This window comes from Lissotriton helveticus, chromosome 5_1 (genome assembly GCF_964261635.1).
Source record: "Lissotriton helveticus chromosome 5_1, aLisHel1.1, whole genome shotgun sequence".
NCBI classification, from domain to species: Eukaryota; Metazoa; Chordata; class Amphibia; order Caudata; family Salamandridae; genus Lissotriton; species Lissotriton helveticus.
This window is the reverse complement of record NC_136065.1, coordinates 298,535,789-298,558,730: the sequence shown is the minus strand read 5'-3', so window position 1 is coordinate 298,558,730 and position 22,942 is coordinate 298,535,789. Positions and strand designations below refer to the sequence as shown.

At 47.8% G+C, this 22,942-nt stretch overlaps 1 protein-coding gene across 4 annotated transcripts in view; it reads left to right on the top strand.

Annotated features, from left to right (window-relative positions):
* The window catches only part of KIF1B (kinesin family member 1B), a 1,137,443-nt gene that overhangs the window by 800,647 nt on the left and 313,854 nt on the right, over window positions 1–22,942 (top strand). For all 4 annotated transcript variants that reach the window (XM_078642264.1, XM_078642262.1, XM_078642263.1 and 1 more), the window contains one exon: window positions 15,137–15,221. In XM_078642264.1, coding sequence (XP_078498390.1) covers window positions 15,137–15,221 — 85 coding nt within the window. The remainder of the gene's footprint in view (window positions 1–15,136; window positions 15,222–22,942) is intronic.

Below are 22,942 nucleotides of genomic sequence, written 5' to 3'. Positions count from 1 at the left end.
AGCAGTCGGTGTAGATATACAGCAAGTGTGGGGCTATAGTCCCTGCCGCCTTTTTGTAGAGTTCAACAGGTATGCCATCTGAAAGAGACACGTTAGTATTAGATTCCTTACCTTAGAATATCCCCAGGCGTCAGACTGGATCCGGAAACTTTTGCGTAGCAGTACCCTTGCGTGTCGGTAGGCGTCGTCTGCGGCTCCGCGTCCGTCGTCGGCGTCGTGGGCGCCGTGAGGACGTCGTCGGAGTACTTATACGCCGCCTCCGCGTGCTGACGTCAGTTCTTCTTTTTTCCGCGCCAGCAAGCGCAGATCTGGAAAAAGAAGTAACCCATAGTCAATTTTGACTAACTTTTTTGATCATTTTTTGATCATTTCTCGAAGTCTACGACTCCGATCGGTGCCGTAGGGATGCCTGGCTTTAAACACTGCGAGGATTGCGACCGCACGATGTCGGTCACGGATCCTCACTACCTGTGTCTAAGTTGTCTAGGCGTCGACCACGACGACAAGGCCTGCTCCGACTGCCGGGCCCTCTCTTCGAAAGCCAGGGGGGAGCGGTCCCGCAGGCGACTCGAACTCTGGCAGTCGGTCCCGCGCCGCGAGAGGTCTCGGTCCCACGGGAGGTCGAGGGACAGGTCGCGCCTCGGAGCCACCACAGTTCCGAGAGTAGGCCGCTCTCCTCCGGGTCGAAGTCGTCGTCAGGTAAGAAGCACAAGAAGTACAAGAGGCGTCATTGCTCTTCGGACTCCCCCCGACGCTCGCGCAATGCGCGGTGACACCACCCACGTGGCTCCGTCAGAGTCGCGGGCGCCACGTCCAGCTCCACACCCTACAGTCCCTGGGCTAGACGTGACGCCGGAGGAGATCGAGCGCTTCATCATGGCCATGAGAAAACTCTCTCCTCCGACGGGCTCCTCGGCGCCTTCGGGCCCAGCGGACCTGTCTGGGGCCTCTAGCGGGTCGGGGGCTTCGGCCCCGACGCCGTCGGGGGCTTCGGCCCCGATGCCGCCGGCGCCGCAGGGCCCCCCAATCCCGACGCTGCAGGGTCCAGCGGTCCCGCGCCGCGGGACCACCCAAGACCTTCTTCTGGATCTGGATCGTCGCCGGTGGACCTTACGACCTCCCCGGCGTCGGACCATCAGGTGTCGCCTCCGGTACCTCCTTCGTTCCTGTTCCGACGTCGGGACGGCCCCGATGGGCGCCGCTCCAGACGTCGTTTGGAGAGTTTCACTTCTATGAACAGGCCCCATTGGTTGAAAACCCTGAGTATCAGGAGATGGGTGATGAAGGGGATTGGGAGGGGTCTGAGGACCCTCTGACCCGAGAGTGTCAGTCTCATGAGGACTGGGCAGGAGACCTTGAGGAGGCCAGTGGTCTGGGCACCTCTCCAGACACTGGTTTTGTCTCCCCTCCTTCCGTGACTTAGGAGGAGGGGGCAACCTACAGTGTGGTGTTGATGAGGGCTGCCAAGGCCTTGGGCCTTGAGCTCCCCATCGCGGCCGTGAGGACTAACCTCCTCACTGAGGTCCTTAAGCCGCAGTCAAGCTCGGCCGAGCCTCTGCTGCCCTTTAATGAGGCCTTGACCGACGTTCTTCTGGGCACTTGGTCCCAGCCTGCTAGGGATTCGTCCGTAGATAGGAACGTGGCCAGACGCCACCGCCCAGCCCTGGGCGACCCATGTTTCCTGTCCACCCAACCCACCCCCGAGAGCCTGGTCATCCAGGCCTCCAATTCGCAGACCGCATTCCCGTCGGCGCCGCCGGACAGGGAATCCAAGAGGTACGAGCAGTACGGTAAAAAGATCTTCTCGTCCCTTAGTCTGGGTCTGCGGTCTTCCAATACCGCATGCCTCTTGGGCCGCTACACCCACTCTCTGTGGGATACGGTTGCGGAAGTGCTGCCAGAGTGTCCGTTGGAGGTACGGGCCAAACTTGGCCAAGCCCTTGTGGAGGGCCGGGATGCTGCCAAATATTCTATCCGGTGTGGGCTGGATACCACCGACTCACTAGGTAGGGCGATGGCAACGACGGTGGCGGTCAGACGCCACGCCTGGTTGAGGTCCGCCAACTTTTCGGCCGATGTCCAAAACACTCTGATGGACATGCCGTTTGATGGCCGTCGCCTCTTTGGCGACAAGGCAGACCATGCGCTTGAGCGCTTTAAGGACTCCAGGGCTACGGCCAAGTCCTTGGGCCTCTCGGCCCCGCGCCAGCAATCGGCTGCCTTTCACTCCTTTCGTGGCCACGGAAGGGGTGTACCCACACGTGCTGCCAGCCACGCTCCGCAGGGTAATACCCTACGCGGTGGCGGCCGTGGGAACCGCCGTCCTGGCGGTTGGGAACAACGGCGAGGTCAGTCCACACCTTCCCCCGCAGCATCTGCCTCAAAACCCTCCTAGTCCGTGCTTTCAGGCCCATGTGACGCCAGTGGGGGGCAGGGTTCGCCATCACCACCTCCACTGGCGCACTGTCACTTCGGACAGGTGGGTGCTGCAAATCGTCCGAAGGGGCTACTCCCTCCCCTTCGAGGCGACCCCTCCAGCCATGCCACCGCAGAACCACTGTGTATCGGGGGATCATTTGCGACTTCTGCAGGAGGAAGTTACGGCCCTCTTGGCCAAGGGGGCCATCGAGCGCGTTCCTGGGCCAGAAGTAGAATGTGGTTGCTACTCCCACTACTTTCTTGTACCCAAGAAGGGCAAGGGGGGCCTACGCCCTATCTTGGACCTAAGGAACGTCAACGGCTTCCTCCGGAAGGAGAAGTTCAAAATGCTGACACTGGCTCAGGTCCTAGCTGCCCTGGACCCAGGAGACTGGTTGGTAGCGTTGGACTTGCAGGACGCTTATTTCCACATCCCTGTCCTGCCGGCCCACCGGCGCTACCTGCGGTTCACGGTCGGCCACGAGCACTTTCAGTATACCGTGCTCCCCTTCGGCCTTACCAGCGACCCACGGGTGTTCACAAAGGTGATGGGGGTGGTCTCAGCTCATCTGCGCAGGTTAGGGGTTTCAGTCTTCCCCTACCTCGACGACTGGTTGTTGAAGGCGGGCTCGCCCCAGACAGTCGTCAGCCACCTCCAGACTACGGCAGATCTCCTGCACAGGCTGGGGTTCTCCATCAATGTGCCGAAGTCACACCTCTGCCCCTCTCAGAAGCTCCTTTTCATCGGAGCGGTTCTCGACTCGGCACGGTTTCGGGTTTATCCACCCGAACAGCGGGTCCGGGATATTCAGGCTCTGATTCCCATCTTTTAGCCGTTGTCCCGGGTCTCGGTCAGGTTGACACTGCGGCTTCTGGGGCTGATGGCCTCCTGCATCCTACTGGTGCATCACGCCAGGTGGCGGATGCGGGCTCTGCAGTGGGACCTGAAGTTTCAGTGGGCCCAGCATTAGGGCAACCTGTCCGAATACGTCCTGATCTCGGAGGGCACTGCGAGACAGCTGCAGTGGTGGCTCACGGACCGCGATTGGGTCAGCGGCAGGTCCCTCTCCCTTCCCCAACCGGAGCACGTAGTTGTGACGGACGCGTCCCTCCAGGGCTGGGGTGGCCACATGGGAGAGGCGGAGATCAGAGGCCTCTGGTCTCCGGCGGAGGCCCGGCTCCACATCAACCCGTTGGAGTTACGGGCGATTCGTCTAGCGCTGAAGGCATTCCTCCCTTCTGTCAGGGGGAGTGTAGTGCAGGTGTTCACGGACAACACCACCGCCATGTGGTACTGCAACAAACAGGGCGGGGTGGGGTCGTGGACCCTTTGCCAGGAGGCTCTGCGCCTCTGGCAATGGCTGGAACGCCAGGGCGTGACCCTGGTGGCTCATCACCTGGCAGGTTCTCCGAACGCCAGGGCGGACGATCTCAGCCGTCGGTGCATGATGGATCACGAATGGCGTCTGAACTTGGACGTGGCGCAAGGCCTCTTTCAGCAATGGGGAGAGCCTTGGTTAGATCTATTCGCCACCGAACAGAACGTGCAATGTCATCAGTTCTGCGCATTGGAATTTCCAAGGCGGCACTCGCTCGGAGACGCTTTTCGTCGCGAGTGGAGTTGCGGTCTGTTGTACGCCTTTCCGCCTATACCACTTCTGCCCAGAGTGCTGAAGAAGATCATGCGCGACCGGGCCCAAGTCATCCTTGTGGCTCCGGACTGGGCATGAAGGTACTGGTATCCAGAGCTACTCAGTATGTCAATCGATCCCCCGGTTCGTCTGCCTCTTCAGGAGGACCTTCTGTCGCAGCAGCAGGGGACGGTCCTCCACCCGAACCTATCCAGTCTCCACCTCCATGCTTGGAGATTGAGCGGCGACAGTTGAGGCCATTTGACTTGCCTCCTGAAGTCTGTAACGTCATTCTGGCAGCCAGGCGTCCCTCCACAAAGTCGGTATACGCCTGCAGGTGGAACAGATTTGTGGCATGGTGCACAGCAAAGGCTGTGGATCCTCTTGTTGCCCCTCTCTCTGAGGTTCTTCTCTTCCTTCTTTCTCTTGCCCAGCAGGGCTCTGCTCTGGGCACTATCAAGGGCTACCTTTCTGCCCTTTCAGCCTTTCTGAGGCTGCCTGATCAACCTTCTTTGTTCAAGTCCCCTATTGTAAGTAGATTTCTAAAAGGCATCACACACACATTCCCTCCTGTTCCGTTTGTGATGCCTCAGTGGGACTTGAACCTGGTTCTTACGTTTCTGATGTGCGCTTCTTTTGAGCCACTTCACAACTGTCTTCTCCGCCTTCTTACTCTGAAGACAGCATTCCTGGTTGCCATCACCTCTGCCAGGAGAGTGAGTGAGCTCCAGGCTCTTTCTTGTACTCCACCTTTCCTTTCTGTCCATCTGGACAAAGTGGTGTTGCGAACTAAGCCATCTTTCCTGCCCAAGGTTGTCCCGGCCTTCCACATCGGGCAGTCTATCACCTTGCCAACCTTCTTCCCGCCACCGCATCCCTCTAAAGAGGAAGAGCGGCTCCACCTTCTGGACCCAAAACATGCGCTCTCATTTTACTTGGATCGCACACGCCAGTCCCGCGTGGATGACCAACTCTTTGTTGGTTATGTGGGCGCTAAGAAGGGGAAAGCGGTGCACAAGAGGACCATCTCCCGGTGGATCATCTTGTGTATCCAGGCATGCTACTCCTTGGCTAGGAAGGAGCCCCCTGTTGGCTTACGGGCTCATTCCACCCGAGCCACGGCGACTACAACTGCCCTGGGCCGGGGAGTGCCCTTGCAAGACATCTGTCAGGCAGCTACGTGGGCCTCGCTGCACACGTTTGCAAGGCACTACTGCCTCGATAGCCAAGTCCGGAGGGATGGCTTCTTTGGCCGTTCTGTCCTCCAGGACTTTCTGGTGTGCTTATTGGTTCGCAGATCCACCACCGGGGTTGGTATTGCTGGGGTATCTATTCTAAGGTAAGGAATCTAATACTAACGTGTCTTTCAGATGCACAAGTTACTACTTGTGTAACGATATATCTGTAAGAGACATTAGTTAGTATTAGATTCCTTACCGACCCACCCATCCTCCCCGTTCTGCGAACAGATATCTAGGGTTAGGGTTACCCCCTTTCAGGGCCCTAGTTTCAATGGCACCAGTGTTGGTTTTTAACATGGCTCTGCGTTTCTGGCGCGGAAAAGCTGTGTCTAAGAACTGACGTCAGCACGCGGAGGCGGCGTCTCAGTACTCCGACGACGCCATCACGGCGCCGACGACGGACGCGGAGCCGCAGACAACGCCTACCGACGCGTAAGGGTACTGCTACGCAAAAGTTTCCGGATCCAGTCTGACGCCTGGGGATATTCTAAGGTAAGGAATCTAATACTAACTAATGTCTCTTACAGATATATCGTTACACAAGTAGTAACTTGTGCGTTAGGCCCTATGGCTTTGCCCGATTGTAATGACCCAATCGCCACTCGTAACTCCTCTACCGTGAGGTCCGCCTCAAGAGTGAGAGCTGCTTCCGGGGCGAGCCTGGGCATATCAATATCTTTTATATAAGACAGCGCCTCCTCCAATGTCATCTCCGAGGACGACGCATATACCTGTTTAAAATGGTGCGCCAGTGTGTGTAGTATTTGTTGCAGGTCTGTAGTAGTTTGCCTATCCCCCGTCGGGATCGCCAAAATCCATTTATTACCCTGTTCTTTTTTGTGCAACCACACCAGAAGTTTCCCGGCTTTGTCACCGGTTTCATATATCTTATAATGCGTGGCCATTAGTCGCGACCTGATCATGCCCTCAATGTGACTCCTGTACTGTTGCTGCTTCAGACGCAAATTTTGGGCTGTATCCGGTGTTGGATTGTTGGAGTGTTGTGTCTCGGAGTCGTGTAATTCTAGCTCCATATCATGCAACTCCTGCGGCTTCTCTCGCTTGTGCCCTGCTATAGATACAATGGCCTGCCCTCTGAGGACAGTTTTATAGGCCACCCACTGGGTAAAAAAAATATTTTTATTAAATATGTGTAATGTAATTTAAAAAATAAGATATCTAAAAATAAATAGATTAAAAACATGTAGTAAAACAATATGAAAAAAAATATAACGATAAATGCATTTAAAAATTATCATTGAAAAAACCTTAGAAATTCACTGAAAAAACCATAGGTTTTACGGGTGTTCTAGTTAGCTGGACATTTCACTCGTACAAAACCATTGAAATTCCTCCGTTATAGTTAGTTGTACTCACTATAAGTCACGCGCCCGCAATCCACTGCTGATGAGGTCACATATTACATCATTTATGACATCGTCTGTGACATCTCTGATGACATCACTGATGACCTCTCAAATAACATCACTGAGGACATCTCAAATGACATCACTGATGACGTCATCCACATGACAATGTGATACATCTCATCATATACTAGTATAACCTTTCAACACTCATTATAAAATATGGACTACCATATTTGAAACAATTCACAAACCAATACAAGTTTCTAAAAACCCACTCAGTGATTCCTACATCTACACACACATCTAAACACTTACCTATACATTCATTCATACATGCTAACAAAGATCAATAGAATACTATTAAACATACTTATACACCTACATCAACATTACGCACCAGTACACATCCTATTCAGTTAAGCAGTCATCCTACTCACTTATGCAAACAATTGATCATACTTATATTTACTAAGCTACACACTTATACAAACACCACTTTATTTATTCATATAGGTAGTAACTCATACTAAGAGTGTGATGAAATCACTATTATAGCTATACAGTTTTCTATACAGTCACTCATGCGATTACTGAGACTTATGTATACATATTTATATACACCGACTGTCACATACACTGCCTTTTATATTTCTAGTTTGTTGGACATGTATCATTGACAAATATATTTACTCATCACCACACCCATAAAGAGATTCACTCACCCAAACAACTGTTTCCACATACGGTCTTAACTCATATACCTACTAAATCAACTATTTACACATCTTTGGACATTCTCACACCTCCCACCCAACCACACGCATTCACTATCCAATACAAATACTCACTTAACTAATTAGTAACTTATATAGACTTTCACATAGCTAGTAACCAACTTATGTAGTAGTTTACACAACACGAGATAGTGATACAGGTATTCACACAGTTCAATCACTATCCCATATGTTTAGTGAGACACTTTAAATTAGTTAGTCAATCACAGTGCTACTAAATCCTCCATCCAAACACTTATACATCCACTCAGTCTTCAATGCAGATTGCTATATATTTAATTCTTATTTAAATATTGAACCAAACCACATTCGCTGGATGATGTCATCAGTGATGTCATTTGAGATGTCATCAGTGATGTCACTGACCATGTAATGAATGATGTAATATGTGACATCATCAGCAGTGGATTGCGGGGGTGTGAGTTATAGTGAGTACAACTAACTCGAACAGAGGGATTTCAATGGTTTTGTACGAGTGAAATGTCCAGCTAACTATAACACCCCTAAAACCTATGGTTTTTTTCAGTGAATTTCTAAGGTTTTTTACCACAAGTTAATTAACTGCCCTCAGATGGGCTACATCATACGTATTTCCGAGGCCCATTTGAGGGCTTTGAATGTAAACAGTTTAATTATCGTGCACCCATCAGTGGAGTAAGTTGCTGACACAAACCACAAGGCCCAACGGGCATTGCGTTGAACATTATGATGTAGCCCATCTGAGGGCAGTTAATTAACTTGTGTGGGTGTGTCAAACAGCACAAACTTCTTTTTGTCGAGCCTCTGAAGAGAGCGGTAGCTCAGAAACGCGTCAGGCTTTTAACTTTCGACATGAGAGCTGTGAGTTTATTGGAATGCGGAACTCTACCGTACCCAATTAAATGCTTTTCAGCAAGCTGTTGGTCGTGTGCGTCCTTGCCTGGGGGCATTTGGGAGCTTTGATAGATATATAGCTGCTGTTCAAATAAAGGGATTTGTGAATCCATCAAGTGCGGAGTGGCGTCCTCATTGCAGAGGCATCTTTGTTGGATTTATAGGCGGCAAGTCTCAGCCGCCGAGGATGCACCGCCCGAGCAACTTGAATCGGGTCTGGACGGCTGTGAACATTCGGCTGTGAAATAGCGCACAAGATTGTTAATTATTAGCAGAACACCAAGGTTGGGGGCCCACTGGAGGGCTGCGAAAACATTCAAGAGATAAAGCAGGAAAAACAAATACAGCATGAAAACGGACCCCAATGTGGGGAATGGATTGGAACTACACCGACCAGTATGCCTCACTGGAGAGTGCATACAAGTGGGGAGATGACGTGTGTAGCTCTCACCGCCTCTTGCTGCCTGCCCCTTGACAAAGAAGTAGGATACTTCGAAACGCATTGAGACAATTTAAAAACCTAACTGGTGTAGCTGCTGTTCAAATAAAGGGATTTGTGAATCCATCAAGTGCGGAGTGGCGTCCTCATTGCAGAGGCATCTTTGTTGGATATACATATATATATATATGGACACGAGATTTGGCTGGTCCCCAGCCTCTGTATCGGCGGGCTCACGGCAGGGGTAGCCACCCCCTTTAACATATACACACTCAACCGGCGTGTTCCTCCCTTCGGTCGCGGAAAAGAACAACACAGGAGCCGTGGCCTCTGTTCGTGGTGCAGTTTATTTCAGACACAACGTCCTACGCGTTTCGGAGTGAAAACTACTCCTTCAATTTACATTTGGTGATTTCCGTAAATGCTTACATTTCAAGTATTGTGCTTGATGATGGCACGAGCAGTATTCTACTACATTAGTTAAAATTAAAACGTGGCTCATGACCAAAATCCCAAATTCATAGAAAGACTTTCATTTTGGGTTTAAACATTGCTCGTGACAAAACAACGCTTACATTAACATTGCTAAGCATTTCACAGTATTGTCTGTTTAAATTATAGATTGTGGGTTGCTCGAAGTTATAAAATAATAATAAAACTTTGCAACTGACGGGTTCGAACCTCTGGTCTCAAAAGACAGCGTGTATATGAACTCTCTGTCTCTCTGTTTCTTGAGCTATACAATTCACCACGTTCGACGAGTGAAATATTGGAAGGCATCATATTCACTCAGTTAAGTACACGTCCAATATTGATTCACACTCAATGCTGCCCCAGTGGGCAAAAAGAATATTGTGTTCATCAAAGTTTTAACAACCATTTTTAGTCCGTACTGTTTAGCTCAAAATACTGCCCAAGTGGGCTATTTTCACTCCTGTTAGTTCCCAAGAATAAAGTTCATCCAAACGAAATTCAAAATTGGTCAGCCAGAATTATTGCCCCAGTGGGCTACTGCATTCTTGATTGCCAGCATAGTCCATCATCATTCATTTTTGTACGGCTCCTGTGTTGTACTTTTCCGCGACCGAAGGGAGGAACACGCCAGTTGAGTGTGTGTGTGTGTGTATATATATATATATATATATATATATATATATATATATATATATCCACAGCTACCCTTCTCCGTTGAAAAGGATGAGGGGACACGGCAGGGTTTCAAAGGAATTCTTTATTTTGTATTGGCATGACGCGTTTCGGCGGTTGCCTCATCAGATGCCTCCGTTGTTGCAATCTCAAAGTTTTTTCTTTTTTCTTCTTTCTTTTATTGATTATGCCCCCTCCTTCTAAAGTAGCGTAGGGCTCACCTGCACCACATTTCGTTAAGGAGCACTCTGCCAATTCATGCTATGCGGACTGCAGATCCCATCATGCAGTTGGTTCTCAATGTGGACGAATGCTCCCACAGTCGGATTTTTTTCTTCTTACTCGCGGTGATATATATATATATATGTATATATATGTTTTTTGATATATAATTTGTATTATTTCCGGGGTCCCGGCACATGGGCGGGAATATTCAGTGTTTATGACTTTGAGGATACCCCTGGAAGAGAACTAGGATTACAGGTAAGTAACTTATCCTTTGGCACACTGCTTTCTCCAGTCTCTCACGATTCATCTACGTCTGAGGCTGCAAAAGAGTTCCAGATGTACTGATTTAAATATGCAGGTTGCTGTGTCACTTCCAGAGGTGGTGCAATATCTCCAAGGAGGCCCGTCGTGCCACCTGCTTGACGTGCTACAGCAGTTGGCATGTAAAATTCCAGATTCATTCTGGCGCCTGGGTATATGCAAAAGGCGAGGCATCCGCAGTTAGACTATTCACCAGAAAGAGAATTGCCGAAGTAGCTTGTTCTCTATGGAGGTAGTGCCTCTGGAAGAAAATAACAGATGGATTTAGGCCCAGATCTCTGTACTGGGGTGAATGTATGACATTGATCTGCATTCTGTCCATCTATTGTTCTTTTTACATTTGTCACCCCGAGTGTGACGGGTATGCCCAGACGTGGGTCCTGTGCTCTCCATGCCACTGGAGTCAACCTATCCTGGCTGATGAGGGTTGAAACCCCAAACCGGTCCTAATATGCTTGTTTCCAGTCCAGGGAGGACCTGGCCTGGCAGTTCGGAATGGAATGTTCCCATTGGGCACAGGGCCAAGACTGATTTGCATATGGCGGGGTTCAAACTGGAATGGCATGGGGGAGTAAAAACCGATGGGTTTAGGACCAGATCTCTGTACTGGGGGGAATGTATGACATTGTTCTGCATTATGTCCATCAATTGTTCTTTTTGTATCTGGAAGAAAGGGGCATGGGTTTTAACTCTCTTTACATTCTTGGTCCCCAAAAAGGATGGGAATCTGGGGCTCATTCTGGATCATAAGTTCAGCTGGCCCTGAATGCCAGGCATTGATTGGCTTTGCTTTACCTCAAGTGCTAATACCATGGGAATCCTACACTCTGTTCCCGACTTGCCACTTCGCTGAGATCAGCGCATTGTGTTTTTATGTAAGTGTTGACACCTGTAGATTCTTCAATGAGATGGTCAGGAGTCTGTGTTGCCATAATTGGATGACTGGCTGGTGATGTCAGAGTCACTTAATGCTGGTTGAGGAACGGCTTCTGATGGGTGCTTCTTCCTGCAGATTCCTCACCTGTGAATATCCACCAGGCATCAGACAGGATCCAGAAACTTTTTTGCATAGCTCCTTGACACCAGTAGGGAGTGCTGGCTCCATGTTGATGTTAGGCATAACACCTCTGTGACATCACTGGTGCCCACACAACACCCCGACTGGCGCACTAACCGTAGTTCCCTTTTTGTCTGTGCTTTTTGATGCAGATCCACAGTGCCTTTCTCCTAGAGGTTTTTACCTCAGAAATTCAAAATTTCAGCTCAGTGCAGTCACCCTTGTGACAAACAAATGTCACTAACAAATCCACATGAAGGCAATCTATGGTGTTAGGTTATATACCTATCCACCACAACACTAGACCCTGCCCTAATTGTGTAGTCTGTTGCCTAAAATTTTAATGTATGGGACAGCGGAGGAGGGACAGCTCAATGGGTCTTATTGTTCTTCTAAATCTTCAAAAGAAAAGAGAAAACACCAAAAAGAAGAAAAGGTCTTATTTGTGTGAAAATGAATATACAGAGGTAAGTCATTTTAATCTCAGAAATCTTCATCTGAGCCCCGAATTGGTGGTGATCCACTCACTGCAGGCTCCTTCACCTTCTGCCCATGTTGGTGCCTCAGCTCCCGGCTCCACCGATGCTGCTTCCACACCCTTCTCTTCTGGCAATTTCAGTGCTGTTTATGGATCCCTCTACCTTCCTCCATGTAATTTGGGATATTTGTGTATGCCTATGGCCCTGTTGGTCCATCTGGAGCTCCACTCTGTTTCCCACCTGCGGGTTCTCCCCTGGCTTAGATTGTCTCTGTAGTTGAGCCTTTTGTTATTCCAGGGCCGATACCTATACTGGCGCTGCTCTCAATGCCGACTACAGTGCCTGTACTAATTTTGACATTGGCACCAATTCAGATACCACCAACTGTGCCAATTGCTCCAAACAATACTGATTGCCCTAGAAGAAAAGCCCAGAGACTTCAGGAGGGAGGATTGCCACCATGTACAGAGATTCAACAGTATTGCACCTGTTGAATTTTTAGCATAGCTCTGACCCAATATCACACAAATATACTGGTGATTACCATGACCGCATCTTTTCTGCTCGGTCATTGGGGGAGCCTTACAGTACTTTACAAGAAGGTAGTGGTCTGGGCACTTCCCCAGAGGTAGATATGAATCTGTCTCCAAATTTTACTTTGGCTGATATTTATTCCTAATACTACATCTTTAAAAAGCAGCTGAAGTTTTTTGCAATTGGCCTTGCCTTCAGTTGAGTTGATAACTAAGATAACATAACATAAGTATTTGTAAAGCACACGTTCACCCAGAGGTCTCTTGGTGCTGAATAACAGCTATTAATTGTTACCCAACTCAGTGGTACTCATTTTATCGACCTCAGATGGATCAAAGGCTGAGTGGACCTGCCGCGATTTGAACCTGTGACCATGAGGTCGAACACAGGCCCGTGCAATGGACGCATTAGTCCACTGAGCCACCAGACCCGGCTAAGATCCTCGCAAATGTTTTAGATTTGTCCAATTCTTGCAGAATCTCGCCTTAATTTTGTTGAAGCTTTCACAACGTCAATAAAGGGTATAAGGCAAAACCTAATTTCATGCCTGCAATGAATAGATCCAAAGTGCTAAGATATGGACCAGCCCCTGGAGAACCATCTTTTTTGTCTCTACTTCAGTATTGGCATTTCACATTACACTTGTTACGTGAAATGCCTAAACTTCCACCACATCACATAATTGAGTTTCTGTTTGGGTAAAAATCATTTTTCAGCCGCAGAGGAAAACGGCCAAATAACTTAACAAGAGCAAATTTTTGTGTCACTTGCTCTATTAATGTTTTAGCCGAAAATGCATCCTCGGGCCCAAAAATGGACACGAAGACGCATGTCATGCTAAACAATAATGCATAATGCAGGTTCCACGTTTTGTATAGATTTTGGGGGGTTTTCACCCAACACTGATGTGGACCCACAAGCACCACCTAGTGTTGATTACTCAACACTGTTAGATCCGGTCTGGAACCTAGGACAGGGTTCCTGTAAGGAATCTGGAGGAGACTATCCACCAGAAAGAATGTTATCAGTGTCATATTTTCCACGGGGCAGAGTACCATTTTCAGATTCCATAAAGTAAGTGGGATCATCATCTCTAGGGCTGCTATCTGGTTCACTCTGACCGTTTTCTAAATGCTCTATCCTACTTGGCAAGTCTTCAATTTCTCTTAACCCCTTGAGTGCTGGCCACGTTCAGCGGACGTCGCGCGCACTACTTCGGTAGTGCCCTGCCCGCGCAATAGAACGTTCCGCACCAGCGCGGAATGTTCAGCGCAGCGGAGGGGTTAATAGTGTTTTTGTTTCTACTTTTCAACTGTTGATGAACATTTAGGCATAATGTGTATATCTATTGGGAAACAGCCTTTGCAACAAGGTAAATACATCGCATGCCTTTGCCTCGCATTTTTTAGCACGCATATTATTACATGCGAATATGCATTTACAACGCATGCCAATACCACGTATTTAAGGTAACTTGGGGGGGGGGGGCGGTTAGGGTCTCCCCCCACTAATACATTGTTTTTAAATCTAAAAACAATGCGTTGTATAGGCTTGCGATGTAAATGCATAATCGCATGTAAAAACATGCAAGCAAAAAATGCAGGGCGAAGTCATGCAATGTGTTTACCAGCGTTGTACCATCCTACAACCATATCTATTCCCCATATTGTCCCTCTAAAGAATTGCTTTTTTGTGCTTAGATTATTAATCGTCCCATTTGTTGGTTGATACATTTTGAAATATACCGGAAGACCTCCATTAATTGTTTCGGAGGAGGTGACGTGAATGGTGATGATGAACATTGTGAGGGGATCTGATCTTGGATTGCTGCTCATTTTGGTGGGAGAAGTGAAGGAATCCAAATTCCGACCTCTTCTTTCCTGGCGCCATGCTTCTGAGCTTTTGAGTGATGTCAGTCTGGATACTCAGCCCCGCCTGCCCCTGCTCTCCCCGCCCACTTACATACCGCTGATGTGCGGAAGTTTCTCTGTTTTAAGGACTCTTTCAAGGACGATCGGCCTAGTTCTATTTTAAATATTAGGTTTGTCCCAAGGGACCGGTCTGAAAGCAAAAATACTTATACTGCATATAATCCTGGAATGTTTATTTACAAAATCTGTCTATGAATTCTGGAACATTGTATGGAAGTAAAGTTCTTATTAAGCTTTGGACAGTGCTTTGCATTGTTTTTGGGACAAATGTACAAGTGCTGTGATGGGCATAGGATTGATGTGTCCTAGTCATAGCTCTTACCGGCAGTATTTATTTATATTTTGCGTCTTTATCATTGCCTCAATTTTTTTCCCTGCCACACCACGTAAAACTAACCATATAGCAGACAACTCCTCTGATGCCCCTGCCCATTCGCTGCACAGTGCAAGGAGCCAGCTTTTCTCTGTGAAGTGAGCATGGTCCCTGCTATTCTTTGAGTAGTGATGGCCCGGTGTTTTTTCATAAAGGTGTTCAAGGTCTAGGTTACTCTGTACACTGCGACCGTATGTCCCACTGTTCTTTGCAAAATGAGGTTTTTACATTTTTTTGTTAGCATGCTAATTAAGCCAATAGGGGAAAGTAATTTGATTCTGTGATTAATTTTTTGTTGTAGGGTATCCAACGTAGGATCACGGTCACAATCATCCACGAGCGTGGCAACGAACTACATTGGAAGGACGTGCGTGAGTTGGTTGTGGGTGAGTCTCTTTCCTGCACCCAAATACCTTAATAATAGTCTTACGCTATACTGTGCATTGGAGTAGAGGCAGCTGCACTTGCTTTTCAGAGAATTACCTGTTGGCCTTTTGCATTGTGTGCGGTATTGTTTAATTGCTGTGATTAATCAAACATTTGCAAAGATTATGTATTACACGCTCTTATTCTCTGGCTCGTTCACAAACTCTTGGAACTCATGATGAGATTGAGAACTGTTGTTTAGCAATTAATGTGGGAGATTTGGATGCCAGTATCATGCATGGCTGTGTGCATCATGTTCGAAGCTCCCCGTTTCTGCTTCACCAGTTCCCTTTTTCTGCTTATTGGTGTGCATCATATTTAGCTTCTCTTTATCCAACTGTATTGCTAATGTGGTGCTCCCCCCACATAGCATGTCTTTTTTTGATATTATCTTGTTTCCATTAATGCCTTCAGTTTGAAATCACAAGTCTTCGGTATAATGCCATGTACCGTGTATTCTGATAATTTGCTACAACTCACCCATATTACCTCTTCGCCTATTGTTTAGGCAACAGTTGCATTACAATTGAGGTACACAAGACCAAATATGTTTTCACTTTGTAACATTCCCTGCTCATGCAAACCTTGAAGGAGCAGGAGTTGCAGCTTTCCTCACCATTGCAACTAAAGGAGATGTGTTGGATCCACACTGGTTCTATTGGCCAATCTCAGTGCCATTTGATTTTTCTTTCTCTGTCCTCCTCCTGTGGTTTATTGGTCTCCATGGCAAGCAGATAAGGCTCATTTGACCCATTTAAATATTTGCAGCACGACTATGGGTTTTCGACCCACTTAGACACAAGTGCAGACTTGGACTTCACCCAGGAGGCACTGAGTGCCAATGGTAGAGAGTCCTCTCAATTCCTTTGCCCCCAGTGCTACCCCTGCCATCCTCAGTACTGCTACAGTTGATTTTGGTGCGATTTTAGAGGCCTCATCTTCATGGCTGATGTTGTCCAGTCATGGTCACCGTTCCCCCTCTCTTGAACACCATAGATGATGTTTACTTTTTGCATGGGTAGGGATCTGGATTCCCAGGGGCAACCTGGTGCTGCATTAGAGCAGAATGTTCTTGTTTCCTAGGTCTCCAATTTCTCTGAATCCAAGGATCCTCCAGAACAAAAGATCAAGGAGACCCAGAGCTGTCACCCCGATTGCTCTCACTTGGCCCCTAAAGGGAACGGTTATTGACCGACTTTACAACGACTACAACCAGATGGCGGGAGAAAATGTGCGGCACCCAAGCCTCCCATTCCTCAGCAAGAGTGCGTGACTTCTGCAGAACTAACTCTTGCACTTCTTTGTCTTTCTTCCGAGAACTTTGAAGGGCTTTACATCGTCCAAGAAATCTTCCACTAGGACTTAGTTCAGGAGCCAATGGCTCCTTCCTAAATGCAGTACACGTTGTTCAGGCAATATTTTCCCTCATCCCTATGCTTCCTCAGCTGTGAGGAATTAATCTATTTGGGTGTCCAGGTGTGCCTTACACCTTTACATTGACAGAACTAGTAGCCTGTGGAATTCTGACCACTGTTTGTGACCGAGGGCAATAATACAATTTAAGCTGCTGATAAGGCCACTGTTGTCAGATGAATAATAATTATCACCCATGCCCCCGGTATTGTAGAGACTTCATTCATAGTATACGACTACTGAATTTTCCAAAACCCCTCGCTGTATGTCCAGCTGGAGAAAACAGGGTCATTATGTGTCACCCATCTCACATCTGAGGCAGTAGGAATTGTTTGTCGTGCCCACATCTGCTCTCGGATGCCAACTTCACGTGGTCTGGGACTGCCCAAAAATATTTTGCTTCTGATGTCTGATCTGGAATGCACTTTGGGGATACCTGCCCAATACACTCCAGAGGTTTTCCTCCTAGGGCTATATTCGCACAGTAAACTAGTGCGGGTGAACAATAGCTTTCTGAACCTGGCAATAGTATTAGCTTGGAGAGAAGTGGTGATACATGGGATCTTCTCGGGAGGCCCTCCACATTGTAAATTGAAAAAGCATATTCAGTGCAATAGGTCTCACATGTGCAAGATTTTAAGCTGTTGGCATTGTGAATGTTAATGCCTTCCTTTTATTTATGTATTTTTCAAAGCAACACACATATATAAAAGGCATTGTCATTTCTAATGATAATAGCTCAAACTCTCGCGAATGCAAGACCACTTTAATAGTGGCTGCGCCCTTTCTTTAGACTCTGCTCCCCGTATTCAGGTTACTGTGAGAACCGTCTGAAGAAAGGGGCATGGCCACCATTAAAGTGAAAGCACATATGGGGCGCTTTTACACAAATTGTAAAAATAAATAAAGCTTTTGTAGCGCTGCCACTAAAGTGAAAGCGGTCACGCTGTAAATTAAATACGTAAGTAAGCGCGTTCGCTAAAGTGTAACGTGCCCGTGCTGTAAATTAAATAAACTAATAAGCGCGGCCGCTAAAGTGAAAGCAGACCACACCATAAATTAAATATTTAAAGAAGCACAGCCATGCTGGAAATTAAAAAATACATGATTAATAACAATATAACAGGGAACGGTGGGCTGCGACGTCGTGGGTGGAATAGGGAAGATCATTAAAGAGAGCCTGAACAACTCACACCGAAGGGTCTCGAGGCGCTGTGGGCTGTCGGGGAGTTTAAGTGAGCTATTGCCCAGAGTCGCATGATGCTGAGCTGCCGCCAGCGCCTGGGATTGAACCGTGAGCCCAGCGCTCCAGTGTCAGCCGACCTGGCTGTTGCGCCACACCCCTCCCACTGGACAACTATTGTTGTAGAGTTCCTGGATACAAACTCATACTACCTAAGGACAAGCGATGTATGTATCACGCATAAAGAGGGTGTTTCTTTTCCGTATTTCACTTCTCTGTTACCATCCAATCAATACTTACTGACTCGAGTAACTTTTTTTCAGATGTACAAATCAGATTATGTTATTAATGTTTACTTTGTTGATTATTCTCTCATTACAACCAGGCTACTGCTACTAATTAACTGAAACTGAGAGGGTCCATAGCAGCGGGTTTTATTTATTGATATTTCTGTGAGCATTTGACACCTCACTGTCCATGACTCTACAGGTCAATCGAACAGTGGCCACCTGTTGGGGGGTCATTAAAATCCTCAAGAGAATCCTTCACTATCTCTCTCCTTTAGCACGCAAGCAGACGGTGGTTGCATTGGTGGGTTCCAGGTTGGACTACTGCAACGCACTTTATGCAGACTCCAACAAGGGACTCATTCAACGCCTTCAGGTCGTACAGAATGCGGCTGCTCGATTTGTTCTGGCGCTTCCTAATGTGTCCTCCGCAACAACGGCCAGAAGGAGCCTGCATTGGCTCCCTATACATCTGAGGATCTCTTTTAAGATCTTATGTTTAGCATATAGAGCTCTCGCAGATGGGCCATTGGACCCCCTAGGTGCCCTTCTGACTCGCTACATGCCTAGTAGATCCCTCAGATCATCGGAGATGAATCTGCTGGTGGTCCCTCGTGCCAGAAAGGTGCGCTGGGGAAGTAGAGCATTTTCCATTGTGGCCCCTAGACTGTGGAATTCCCTTCCCCCGGAGATCAAGACCCAACCTTCTTTGTCCCTTTTTAAAAAAGCGCTAAAAACCTGGTACTTTATCAAGGCCTACCCACAGTGAGAGTATATTTGTAATAGCTAGTTTTCATTTGGTTAGGCGCCTTGACGCCCATTGGGCTTAGTAGCGCTATATAAATTTGTTTTCATTCATTTCATTCATTCATGTGGCCCGTATGTTTCTAATTATACTACATGTAAATAATATTTTGCTTGTACATACTTTGTACAAATGTTCACTCTGAAAATCCTCCATCTGCTGTCCATGCACCTTCCATGGTTGCTAAGACATCAGTGGCGTTTCCCAGGCTTGCAGCAGTTGGAGACTCCCCAGTCTGAAGCGAGATTTAGATAGAACGTGCTCTGCATCCTCTTTGCTTATGCCTAAGCTGCCTGATGCCAACTACTTCTTATCATTCTCAGTTGCTGTGCAGCCCTCCTACCCTTTGATAACAGGAAAGAGTCAGGAAATAAGGGTGAAATGTTTAACTTCAAGGTGATTTTGTGACACTCAGTAGGCATTCTCCCACTATCATAGCTCGATCTTCCACCCTCTGGCAATCGGCCAAATAAAACACACTACATGTGTACCACAAATGAAGCGTTAACGCATGCACGACTTCCAAGCACAGTGCTCTGAAATTAGCTGCTATAGAATAGGTTTTAGTTCTCATCCTGGGGATCTTCTTTATTAGTCATAACATAAGTACTGAATTGTTTTAACCATGTGTGGAATCTCAGAACATATTTTACAAAAAAAGAATATATACTCGCACAAGCACACATACTTGAAATCGTTTTTCCTTTTAAAAAGTAATATTTTCTAAACCGCAAATTATTTCAAAAGCATATAAACCGTCTGTTTTGTGGTTTAAATATTTTTATTGATTTCCAAGCAAGTATTAAAGACAAGCCCCTCAGCTCCTTGGAAACAGTGCAAATGAGACCACAAAGTCGCAAGATACATCGTTACCAAAGGCAATAAGCGTGGAGCGGGCCCACAAAGTTAAGGGAGAAAGAAAACAATCTTAATAAAACCCAACAATAACCCCCCCCCCATTCCTCCCCTCGTCCACCTGTAACGAAAAAAGAAGAAAAAACAGTCTAGGGTTCATCGCCATCTTTGCGACATTTCAGGGAATCGCTGCTTGGAATTTGTGTGTCTGGAAGGCGGAGTAGTCGGAGGTAACGAGGGCATGTCAACTCTCGGAATTCAGACACCAGCAAAGTTAGGAAGGGCCGCCATAACTCTGGGAATTCAGACCCTCTGCCTGCTAATGTGAGGGTTAGTTTCTCCATGCCTAGCACCAGCCAAAGTCTCTGAAGCCATCCAGAATGTGTTGGAATTTGGGTAGAGCACCAGTGTGACAGAATGTTTTGTGTCGCTGCGCCTAAGGCAATAGCAATCAGCCGACCCCTCCTGAGATTTAAGTGAGTATGTCAATGGGTTGTGTAAGCCCAGGAGGACATAAGCGGGAAATCACGGGAGTTGTGTCTCAAAGTGGAGGTCTATTTCATCAAGGATTTAGGACCAATATGGTTGTATACAGGTACAACTCCAGAGAACGTGTTCTAGCATACCCACCTCTCCGCACCCCCTCCAGCACAGTGCGCTCTGGGGGGGGTCGAATCGGTGTAGGCGCTCCGGAGTGTAATACCAATACGTGGCAATCTTGGTCAAGGTCTCCGTGAGACCCATATGATATGCCGAATGTCGCCCCCCTATGATAAATGCCCTCCCATTCTTTGTGTCTTAAAGATCTGCCCAAGTCCCGTTCCCAGCGAGCACGGCCTGTGTTGTATGTGTGTGTGGTAGTAGCTAAAAGCATTTTGTAAAGGTCGTAGATAATTTTCTTATCCGAAGTACGTGTTACGAGACATTTTTAATAAGGGGTCAGAAGGCACTGTGCCTGAGGTTTATTATGTGAGTGAAGTGCCCAATGTCTGATTTGCAAATAAGGCAAACGCTCTGACTCTGGGAGGCCATAGTGTTCTTTTAGCTGCGGAAATGCGATGATGCCATCTAAGTCGAAAAGGTGACCCAAGGACCTGCATGGGGGTCTGTGCCGGGGTGAAACTCTGGGTTATCAAATATTGGTGTGAGAGGTGATGGGAAGGTGGTTAGTTGGTGGGCAGTGTTAGTACGGTCCCAGGATTCCATAATAGTTCTTGTGATGTATGAAGCATAAAGATTGGGCGGTCTATGCTGTTTACGGAGAAAGCGGATGCCTTGTAAGGGCCTGACTGCCACCGCTTGGTCCTGAAACAGCCAGTGTTTCTCCAACTCTAGGCGATGCCTTTCCGCCAAGTATCTGATCTGGGAAGCGTGGAAGTAAAGTTGAAGATCGGGCATCCCCACTCCCCCCTCCCCTCCTCTCTGGCGGGAGAACCGCCATCGCATGCCGGAATTGGGGTTTACGACTGTGCCAAATAAATTGCACTAGCTCTGCCTGAGTCTGTTGGATCCAGCCCGACCGAGGATGAAGGGTCTGGCAGAGGTACAGAATCTGCGGGAGAATAGTCATTTTGGTAGCCGCAATCCTACCTAGCCACAAGATTGTGAAATTTTTCCACCTAGTGACCTTCGTGCATATATGAGAGCGGAGATTAGAGTAGTTGTCTGCAGTGGCCTGGATAGTGGGAGCTAGGTGAATTCCTAAGTAGGGAATCGAAGCAGATACCTGCTACTATGATAAAAGGGTCCAGAGGTGGTAGGTTCCAAGGAAGTATTTATTGAAGTACAATGTTACAAAGGTATGGTGTTGAAGCCAGGATGGAAAGTAGGCCAATAAGTAACTCTGTAAGTACGCCCCACCAGGAGCTGTCCTCCTGGCAGCTCAGCCTTCAGTCACCAACTGAATTAGTTCACCCATCCAACATTCCATGACATATACAACATTCCACACAGACAGGCTAGAGAGCAGGGGAAGAGAGAGGATCGAGAAATCACCATACTACAATACCCATTGTATAGGATGCTCCTCCTGGATGTGGGAGAGAGTGAGATGCTAAGAGCTATAGGTTTGTCCATATTGATTGTAAAACCCGACCCTTGCGCAAAGCCATACAGTTCGATGAAGAGTGCACAGAGCTGTTATTGGATCCGAAAGGGAGAGCAAGATATAGTCTGCGTAGAGACTTATCATATGGATGTCTCCCCCAAATGTAATCCCAGAAATAAGGGGATGCCATCGGACCCGAAGTGCCAAAGGTCCAATACAGAGCGCAAATAGGAGGGATGATAGGGGGCACCCTTGCCTAGTGCCCCTCCCTATGGGAAAGCGGGAGGAAGTATGACCATTAACCCGAACTGTTGCCGTAGGAGAGCGGTAGCAATTCAGGATCCGAGTGCGTAGCTTCTCACCAAAGCCTGCGTGCATCAGGACCATCTCCAAGTAAGGCCAGTTCACTGTCAAAGGCCTTCTCTGCATTGATGGCTAGGAGCATATATTCTCCTTGGGTGCTTGACACCTTTTCATTCAGGTGCAGAATGCGCTTAGTATTACCACTTGTCTCATAAGATGCTAGTGTATAGTTTAATGTCTGTTCAACAGCGATATGGGCCTGTATGCTCTGCAAGCCGTCTTGCCCTTCCCGGGTTTCGGGATAACAACTATTGCTGCTTCCAGCATCTCCCCCGGAATAGCCCCCACTTGTTCAAAGGTATTAAACAGAGCCGTCAAAAGTGGGGCCACTTGGCTGCAAAATGTCTGGGCTGGGCGATTTACCCAGCTTGAGGCGTGAGATTGCAGAAATAACCTCCTCCGTCTGTATAGCCCTACCTAGGTAATCCACCTGCGCTTGGTTTACAGAAGGCATGTGAGCTGAGGCTATATAATCGGCACTATTCTGGTCTTCCAGGGAATCACCAGTATAGAGGTCTGCATAGAAGTCTCGGAATGCTTCCGCTATAGCCGCATCGTCAGAAACCGACTCGCCCCCTGGTGTTCGGACTGTATGAACACTCTGTCTCTGTCTAGTCTCTCGCAGAAGGCGACAGCATCTGTCCCCTCCCGTGTAGTATGAGTTATGAAGCCTGAGAGCCGAATACTTGGCCTTATCTTGGTCTAAGGCTGCGAGTTGCTTCCTCTCT